Source organism: Podarcis filfolensis, assembly GCF_964270895.1.
Source record: "Podarcis filfolensis genome assembly, chromosome: 13".
NCBI classification, from domain to species: Eukaryota; Metazoa; Chordata; class Lepidosauria; order Squamata; family Lacertidae; genus Podarcis; species Podarcis filfolensis.
Window position 1 is genome coordinate 11,684,270 of NC_139615.1, and position 9,893 is coordinate 11,694,162.

General features: G+C 40.6%; 1 protein-coding gene across 1 annotated transcript; it reads right to left on the bottom strand.

The window, feature by feature from the left end:
- Positions 1-1,034: 1,034 nt before the first annotated feature.
- On the bottom strand, positions 1,035-5,202 carry LOC310748535 (vomeronasal type-2 receptor 26-like; the record flags this gene model as incomplete). Its single annotated transcript, XM_083584366.1, has 4 exons — positions 1,035-1,936; positions 2,173-2,299; positions 2,799-3,026; positions 4,582-5,202. The coding sequence occupies 4 exons, from the start codon at positions 5,200-5,202 to the stop codon at positions 1,035-1,037; spliced, it is 1,878 nt and encodes a 625-aa protein (XP_083440492.1).
- Positions 5,203-9,893: the final 4,691 nt, after the last annotated feature.

The following is a 9,893-nucleotide window of genomic DNA, read 5'->3' on the forward strand; positions in this document are numbered from 1 at the left end:
TGATGCTGATATATGGAATTCTTCCCAGTTGAAACCCCTTACTAGCCAGCTCCACATCCAGAGATTTTTCCCCTCACTGGAATGTGTCCTTGAACTCTGGTAATGCCCCTTACCTGACTTGTGAGTGTGTGCAGGTACTAGTGTACTATGCAAATGCAAAACTTACATTTGTTGCTGCTCACTCTTTTGCCTCTGGACACATGTGTGACAGGCAGGTGGAAGGCTGCTCCGGAACTTTTTTCTCATTTCCTTTTGTAAAAGGTTTGATCTCCCACTCCCCCATTTGAACTCTAAATCTGTCCTAGGTTCTCCCTCCCACGACACTCTGGAGCAGATATTGGGAGGGTATGGGGCCCACCCAGGGTGAGGAGAAGGGAGAATATCGCTTATACAAGCCGAAAAGCTTGCACTCATGAGATGAAGCAGTGGGATACGACACACAGATTTGGGGCAGGAGATTTCTGGAGTTGGGAATCTCCACAGAACTACTAGCCAAACGATATCGCCCATTTGCATATAGGCAGACAAAATAAATTTCCCACAAATCCTGGGCTCTGTATAACTTGGATTTATTGTTTGTTCTGTTGCATTCAGGAAATAAATGGCAATGCTGTCACATTTAAAATGGAAGGGAAGAGCTTACATTACATTAGGTTGGCTATATGTTGTTGGGCTGCCGGATGTGGGGAGGAAATAATGAATTAACAAGGGATAGCTCCAAAGAGGGGGTATTTTCATATCCACTCAAGGTGGCAGATAATTATGCCACTACGTTTGGCAAACCTATGGAAGCAAGCTTTGGCTCCCATATCTTGTTTGGTTGGCAGACTTGGAATAGGGAGTTGATATTAACATGGGATGGTTCCTATATTCGATCCATACATTGCAATATATATGTACTGCCTAATGAGGGAATAAAGGGAGAAACTGTAATCTAAACTGCAATCCAGTTGAACTAACCAGTTGTGGCTGGCTTAAATCCCTTTGTGTAGATACAAATGTAGATGGACCAGGGCCATAGAATTGTAGATGCTTCAGTGATTTCTTCTTCTTAACTGCTCCTTGTTGTTCAGCTCTGGCTTCACCACAATAATATAACATTTTGGGGAAAATATAAAACCCAATAACCCAGCACTAGAAGACAAGATGGAGAAGATCTCCACAGCAACCATGTATTTTCCTTTTGTGCTCAAGTAAGTTGGAACAAAGGACAGCCAAACACTGCAAAAGACCAACATGCTGAAGGTGATAAACTTGGCTTCATTAAAACTGTCGGGTAACTTCCTGGCTAGGAATGCCACAATGAAGCTCACAATGGCCAAGAAGCCCAGGAAGCCCAGGACAGAGTAGAACATGGTACTGGAACCTTCATTACACTCTGATACAATTTGGTCAGTCACTGAGAGCATGTCGAATTCTGGGAATGGAGGTGAGATTGACAGCCACGCACCACAAAGAGTGGCTTGAATAAGGGAACAAGAAAGGACAATAGAAATGGCCAGTCTTTTCCCTGCCCATTTTCTCATCCTAGTTTCAGGCTGAGTGGCCATGAAGGCTACAACCACAATTATAGTTTTGGCCAGCACACAAGAAACAGCCACTGCAAAGATGATAAGAAAAGTGGTTTGCCGAAACAGGCATGCCACCTTCTCAGGCTGACCAATGAACAGGAAAGCACAAAGGAAGGAGAGCAGGAGGGAGACAAGGAGAGTGTAAGTAAGATCCCGATTGTTAGCTTTGACTATGGGAGTGTCTTGGTGCTTCACAAAAATCCAAAGCACCAAAGCAGTGAGGAAAGAAAACGAGAGGGCCATAGTAGCCAAAGAGATTCCCAAAGGTTCACCAAAAGTGAGGAAGGTTATGAATTTTGGAATGCATGAATTATGGGCATGGTTTGGATACTGATCTTCTGGACATCGAAAGCAGTCATCCATGTCTGGAAAACAAAACATCTGCTTTAAAATATGGTAGCCCTGATGGAACCTTGAAATCATATCTTGATATTACAAAGAAATGAACGAGAGTTGTCAGGCTGAAATCTAAAAAACAAATATTCAGTCTTATTGTGCCATTTTGTTAGAAGGTTGTAATATTCCAGATTACGTAGAGAAACAAACATCTGATTACCCTAAATTTTTTATATTTTACATGCTCTGTATAGTACATCCTTACCTGTCTGGTTTGAAATCTTCCCTTCAGGACATGGAAGGCAATGATAGCAGCAAGATGGCTGCCCTTCCTTCTTTGCCTTATGATATCCCAAATTGCAATGGTCATTACAAAGAGAAAGGGGCTGAGCCTGTCCACAAATGAAAAAGGAGAATGTTTTCTCTTTTGCATGCTTCCATATATACAATGTATTATATTATGGAAATCCACTAAGCTATCTCCAACAGGACAGCCAACAGAGATCAGAAGCCAGATAAGTGTTTAAGGCCACTATTTCTTTGTCACACTTAACAATGATAGCAGTCCACATTGGTTGGTCACTTATGTGATTTTTCCCTTTGGCCAAGTTATATAGTTATCATTGCTGACATTATGAAAGGTATGTCTTCTCAGCATAATTAGTTGCAGTTATTTGGTTATACTTTGCTCACTCATCTTTTTGTTATGCCTTTGCGTTCCAATGCATGATTATTTGGAAGTAAGCTACACTGTACACCATAGAACATTTTCCAGCATACATAGGAACTCAGAATGGTGAGGTCAATACTATACAAGTATGTTGGTGTTTGAACTGCGAACCTCTGTGAAAATGAGTAGTGGAGACACCCCAATATATGAACGGACCTTACCTGATTAAACCTGCTGGGCCACACAATGGCTTCCTCAAAAATGGTGAAAACTTCTTTTTGTGGAGTCATGGGGTCAATCTTTCCAATTTTAACTCTACAAAAAGACTGGTTTGGAAATGTGATCCAGTTTAGAATATCATATCCAGCTGCTAACTCTCCATTTTCATTGAAGGAAACTTTTTCTCCCGCACTATTATTAAACGAGATGCTCCTCACAAGATGGTTGAGCTAATAGGGGAAGTGGAAGTGGGGAGAAATTAAGGGAAACAGTTAGACAATTATTATCTTTCCCATTTGAACAGAGGCTCCCCATTTGTAGAAAGTTCTTCTCAGGGAAACATGCCTGTCCCCATCTCTGTCAGCTTCCAGACACAAAGCTAAGCCTTCCTTTTTGCTTAGGCTTTTGGCTGTTAATTTGGATCATTTCTTGGTATGCTTTTGGCCTTTTTTTGTCGTGCTCATCTTTTGGTTGGGTGTGGAGTATTTATACTTTTTATACCATTGTTGGATGAGCACTTCAGGAATTTTGTTTGATTTTGTTTTTCCTTTTCATATCTAGCCTTTATTAATGTTTTATTCTGTTGGTGTTTACTAACTTTGTAAGTAAATTTGAGACTTTTCTGTAGAAAGTGATGTATAAATGTGAATGTAAATCATTATCCACAGAGCGAATAACATATTAATATGTGCATGCTGCTAAATTGTTGCTTTCTGCTTTAAAGACTATTATTTTGACTTGGAAAATCAAAAATTCAGCCTTAGAAACTGACGCCTAAAGAAGAATGAAACCTAAAAGCTATGGGTTGAGGAAAAAGAGGCCAAAAAAGTTGTGCAAAAGGTAAACAGTATTCTACTGCTCTTCAGATTCATCATGTGGCTAAGTGGGGGAGTAGTTAGAGTTTACTGATTTTTTCTCCATAATGACTGATACTTAGTGCTAGCTTACCTTTTTAATTAACAATGCGTATATATCTGGGGAAAGTCAGTATAAACCATTCAGCTATCTCCATTTTTTTCTATTTAGTCCCCCAATTGTTGGTATATGGTTACTGCACAGATACACAAAGCTAGACCACACATGAATTGTGACCAAGGCATTAGTGTTTTTTTAAAAATTGACTTTGACACAGCACTAGCCGAGGAAAAGCAAAATTTAAACAGCAAAACTGATGAAGTTTTCAAAACTGGGTGGGAAGGTTGTTGGGAGGAGAGGAATATATCACAATCAGTGCTTCATCTTACTCAGCTGTGAGTGATCGCCAAAAAGAGAGAGAAGAAGATGTGAGGAATGAGAGAACATTTCCCTCAGTGGAGTATTATTATCATCTGTGTAGTACCTATTACATTTCTATACTGTCCATATTGATAGTTGCCTTGCAATTCAAATCAACTGGAATCTCCCATTGACAAGAATAAAGAGTTAACCCCACTTCCTGCAAGCCACAGTTGCACCCCTAAACTGCTGCTATATAGAACTTTCAGTGATTCACATAATGCCATGTGATGTATCTAACATATCACATAATGTGGCCCAAAACAACCTTGATAAAAAGAAAATTTTCTACAGATCACTGATGTTCTTTTTGCTCCCATAGATATGGTGAACTCCAGATTTAAAAGGGTATTAGCCAAGTTCATGGAGAAAAAGGCTATCAATGACTACAAGCCATGACAGCAGACTCAGAGCCTCAATGCCTCTGAATATCACCTCCCAAGAGTGGGAGGAGACCATTACTATTGATGTAATCCAGCAAAGCTCATCTCAGGCTCTTTGTGTGTTCACCTTCCACAGTTCTTGGCTAAGAAGCTTCATTCTTCCGTCATGCACCATTCCTCTGTGTTTGAATCTAGATGAATACATAGCATGCAAAGCATGTGCCACGGCATAAACTGCATTGTAGATGCTGTAGCTGTGGCCGGTCATGCTCCTTTCAAAAACTGATGCAGGAAGAGACTCCAGCTTCTCCTCCCCACTGCAGATTTCCCCATCTTGGCTGTCTACCTGGGAGTTGGGGAAGTGACATGCAAATGCCTCTTCCCAGAAGACTTTGATAAAACCATCTTCTTTAGATGAAGTAGGACTTATAATCTGAAGAAATTCCTGGAATCCTACAGCTTCACTGGAGTGAACAGCAAAGGATATAGCACCATGGAGGAAGTCTATGTCCCAACCTCTTTGAAAGGAAAGAGATGTGAAATCCATATGGACTGTTATAATCCAGACCTTGCCTTTTTCTTTTATTGGTAGGTCTTGGTGTTGTGAATACTGAAAAAATATGCTCAGCATGATCATGGTATCTATTTCACCATGAATGACCAAGGCATTAGCATTACTTCTCATGAGAATATTGTGTATTTTGATCCCCTCATTGAACATGTCAACAACAGCAGAGGAAAAAGCCATTGTTGGGAATTTTTCTATTAATTCAAAGCAAATGCCTCTCTGGGCATACTTGGGAAGTATGTTCCGCACAAACCTCTCTCCATTGTCATCACTCACATACAACACCCCAATCCATGTCCACCTGAAATGCAGCAGTAACTGGAGAATCCCATTATATTGATGGTTCAGTTTTGGGAATATCTGGTTGTAGAGAACTGACTGGGTTTTCTGATCTATCACTGGAGCAGAGCCGTATATGAGCTAAATAAAATGGGGAAAATAAGGATACAGGAAATGATACTATCAATATTTAAGGAAAATGTGAGCAGCGATATTATGTGTAAAGTCTATTTTCTAGATATCAATTCATATTATATTCTGATTTGAATCACTGTATTCAAGTGGTTGATGAATTACAACAGTGTTCACCAACCTGATGCCCTCGCCCACATGATTTGGAAAACAACTCCCATCAGGCTGAACCAGAATTATGATGGTGGATGGAAGTTGTAGTCAAAAACATCTGGAGGGCACTAGACTGAAGAAGGTTGAACTAGGAGATTTCAAAATTTCTGAAGTTCCTGTTAGTGGGTGAACTGCAAAGGCACAACAGACTGGAGCTACCCTATACACCAGGCTTCCTCAATCTGTTGCCCTCCTGATGTTTTTTTACTTCAATTTCCCTCAGCCTTTAGCTAGCGGCTTCATTTACAATAATGGTAATATAGCTGCATCTTGCTTGGAGACTGATGTGAGTTGTAGTATGTTAAGGACCACTAAGAAGCACCCAACTGCACCCTGTGTTTCCTTCCTACAGCCAACAGGGATTGCTGATAGATGTTAGAAAGGAGTAGAGCCTGCAGGAAGAGAAGACATGTAATTTTCCCTTCCTGGGGGGCTGCCAGGTAAGTTAGGTAGCAAATAGTCAAAGCCATACAAAGTTTCAGGCTTGGTGAGGTCTCAGGTCCTCTTCTAAAAGAAACACCAAAGAGAGGGACAGAGGCCAGGCAGAGACCAGAAATGGAAGAACTGGCTGGAGTCACTGTTGAACAAATAATGAGCAGAAAGCAAAATTCCTAGAAGGACCTTGAGCATCCGGCTTTGCCCATGGTAAGGTATATCGACTGGCCATGCTTAACAGACCCCAGTCTAGCAAGGTATCCACGGAGATGCCACAGAAGGAACTAGAGTGCCAAAAGAGGTGCTCTCCTGGCATGGAGACTGTTTTGAGTCTGACAAGGAAGTAAAACTCATTCAGGGTTTATTTACCAGGAAATGCTGCAAGGTCTTAAAAGTTAGTTTTTTCCTTCTTCATACATTCAACAGCAAGTGCTGAGTTATAGATGCCAGAAAAAGAACGTCTTGGGTTGACCAGGTAGAAACTATGGATGGATAAATCTGTCAATTTCATTTTCTTTCAGTATTTTGTTGTTCCAGTTCTCCTCATAAGTTTCCTTTTTTAATTTTTAAGAAATCCCTGTTAAATTCCATTAGTATTTTAATGAGAATTTGTCCTGAGGCAGATATAATTATGCACACATTACGTGGCTGGAGAACGGTGTTTCAAAATTTAGAGACGAGTGAATTTCAAATGATGGCTGTGTTTAAGATCACATATTATTTTGGGAAGTGCAGATTAAGTAGATTTAGCTTTTAAAGTGAACTGGAACAAAAATCCCACCCACCCACCCCCACCCCCGACCATAGGAAGGACAGTACTTTTTGCTGGCAGATGGCAGATGTGTATTAATCTGTATCACGGGGTGATAAAAGGAGGCTGTATTGATGCTCAGGGTAACTGATGCTGTCTGGGGGTTGCAGAGTAAGCTGTATCAAATAATGCCCAGTAAAAGCTGTGAGTAACCTGTTTTCTGAGAAGAGAAGACTCCCTGGAAAAGACCCTGATGTTGGGAAAGATGGAGGGCACAAGAAGAAGGGGCCGACAGAGGACGAGATGGTTGGACAGTGTTCTCGAAGCTACAAACATGAGTCTGACCAAACTGCGGGAGGCAGTGGAAGACAGGAGTGCCTGGCATGCTCTGGTCCATGGGGTCACAAAGAGTCGGACACGACTAAACGACTAAACAACAACAACAACAAAACCTGTTTTCATTTTTGTTCAATATTCTAAAGAAAAAAACCCCATTGATTTCCTTTGAAATATGATGGTTATTTTTCTTTTTAAGCATTTGACCTTAAGGACATATTAAACCCCTATGTTCCATGCATACACCTTACCTGTGGAATCTTGTATATGCACAAGGTATCTGCCATGTAGAGACAGACTTTAGAGTTAGGTCCTCCAATGACTGCTACTGGATTGTTCCGAGGATGACATTTGTAGTTAGGGACAAATCTGCCCTGCGTAGAGAAGAGTTCCAATGAGGCCTGATAGGTCCATCTTGGATTGAAATAGCTATTGTAAATATGGTAGCCCAGGGTGGCATTGGGTAGGATGTGTGGATTTTCATTGATCTCCTTTACAGAAAATACCAAGACCAGGATGTGCTGGTAGATCTGAGTCATGACCCTGAAATGAGAGAAACATGTTATGTGCATTTGCATCAGACCAAAGTACTTGTACCATTATCCATATTGGCCAACTAATCCTTTACCACTGAGTGGTGAGACCCTCTGGAATTCAAGGATATTGGGAAAGCATGAGATAGAAATATTGTAGCTTAGTTATAGAACATCTGTCTTGTAAGCAGAAGGTTGCAGGTTCAATCTCCAGCACAAGGCTCCAAGTCCCTGCTATCTGAAACCCTGAGAAGCCAACTGTCAGACAATGTGCAGACAGTATTTAGCTAGGTGGACTGGCATCCTATGTGCCTAGAGGGCTTTTCTCAATGGTGTCGCTCTCCCTCCTGAAATTCCCTCAGGCAGTTTCTTTCCTTGGTCATGATCGGAAGCAATTTGAAGATGTTTGCATTTGTTCATACTTTTGGAAGGAAATAGGTATTGTTAGGTGCTGTAGGGTTTTTATAAGAGGAAGAAAATACTGGGGATATTGGGGAGGGGCAGAGAGTTAATTTAATGGGTATTCCATACAGTTCCAGAATTAACATAGTTATATGCAAAATTATTTGATAAATCGGAATCCTATGCGAGATTGCATGTTCTCATTCTTTTTGTAGTAGGGGCTGCCTGATATTGGAAATTCCCTGACTCCCCCCCCCCATAGTTAGAAATTAGAATGCTTTCAACCGTAAATTCACCCTGCTATTGTGCTATCCCCCTTAATCTCTCCAACAATAGCAAAAACAACCACAGGCTCCAGTTACTTTAACCCCCAAAGTCCTTAGACAGTGGAGTTTTATGATCACATTTTCCTTTTATTTGATTGTATGTTGCTAGCCAGCCTCATCGCCCTTTGAGGAAGACGGGTAGGATATACATTTTAGGCTGCAACAGTTTATAATATGGGAAATCTCATTGTTGAATAGTGAACTAAGAAGAGGTGCTCTCTCTTTTGCATGTTTATGATTTAAGTATAGCTTCAGAAGCTATTACAGGGGCATGAGATAAGGTTCCTACTGATGCTGCCTTCAACACTATAGCTTGCACCATTCCTTTGGCAACCAACCCAACTTTTAGTCATTCCAACTAAACAGTATATTATTATCCCACACCACATTTTGGCTGAGAGGGCCCTCTGTAGAAATTTCCCATTTATTTTTCTATCAGGGGAGATATTTTTCAACGTTCACGCTGGAACTCCTGAAGAAGAATATATCACATGCAATAGTAAAATCAGTTAAATTTTTATATATTTAAGGTCTTACAGAGTTTCTTCAAAGAGGTCAATAGAAGGACGGTTTTCGAAGGTTATCAGTTTGAAAATTATAGAGATCTGAGACATAATGCCTGCAATTATAGCGTCTCCTGGCTGGTAGTGCTTGTGAAGAATAGGAAGAGGGTCACAGAGTCTGCATTGAATAATTGAATTCTTGCTTGACACCTGAGGCAGAAGCACTAATACCAGTATCACAAATCCCATGATTTTGCATGAAACAGTTCCTTCTGTACACCAGTTCAGCTTTCTCCACATTATCCTTTAATTTGCTGAATTGCACAACCTGACTTGAATGGAGAACCAGTTCTTTGTTTAAAATTATCAATGATTAGACTGGCAGAGTTCTGACTATTCCTAGCCCCAGTTCGGAATGGTGCAGTGATTATTATAAGCATTTATAGGTCTTGGTTCGTATTTTTGCTGTTGCTTGATGCAATTCTGTTAGGTCTTGAAAGAATACTGCATTGATTATGGCTGAGCTGATATTTTGAGCAGTAGTAATTAATGACCAACCATAGTTAATGTGATAATTAAAGGGACACACACCTATTTATAATTACAGTTATTACACGCACAAAACATATTTACCACATCTCTTCACTTGGTTGCAATAGACACAAAGACTTGTAATAACCCACAGCAAGAAAAGCTTCTCAGAAAAAAGAAGACTTAAAACATATGTGGTGAACATCCAGCCTGAAGGCCAAATGTGCTTCATTAAAGGAACAGGTTTTGACCATTTTCTCCAAATCATGCCCACCCACCCCACACCTGATGCCATATGTGGTGTGGTGTGTACAGTGGGAACTGATGTGGCTTATAATATACAATTGGGAGCTAAAGCAAACTCCTGATCATTCATTTGCTTGAAATGGACCATGTGAGTGCACCTTTCTCCCAGGCGGGGAGAAGTCGT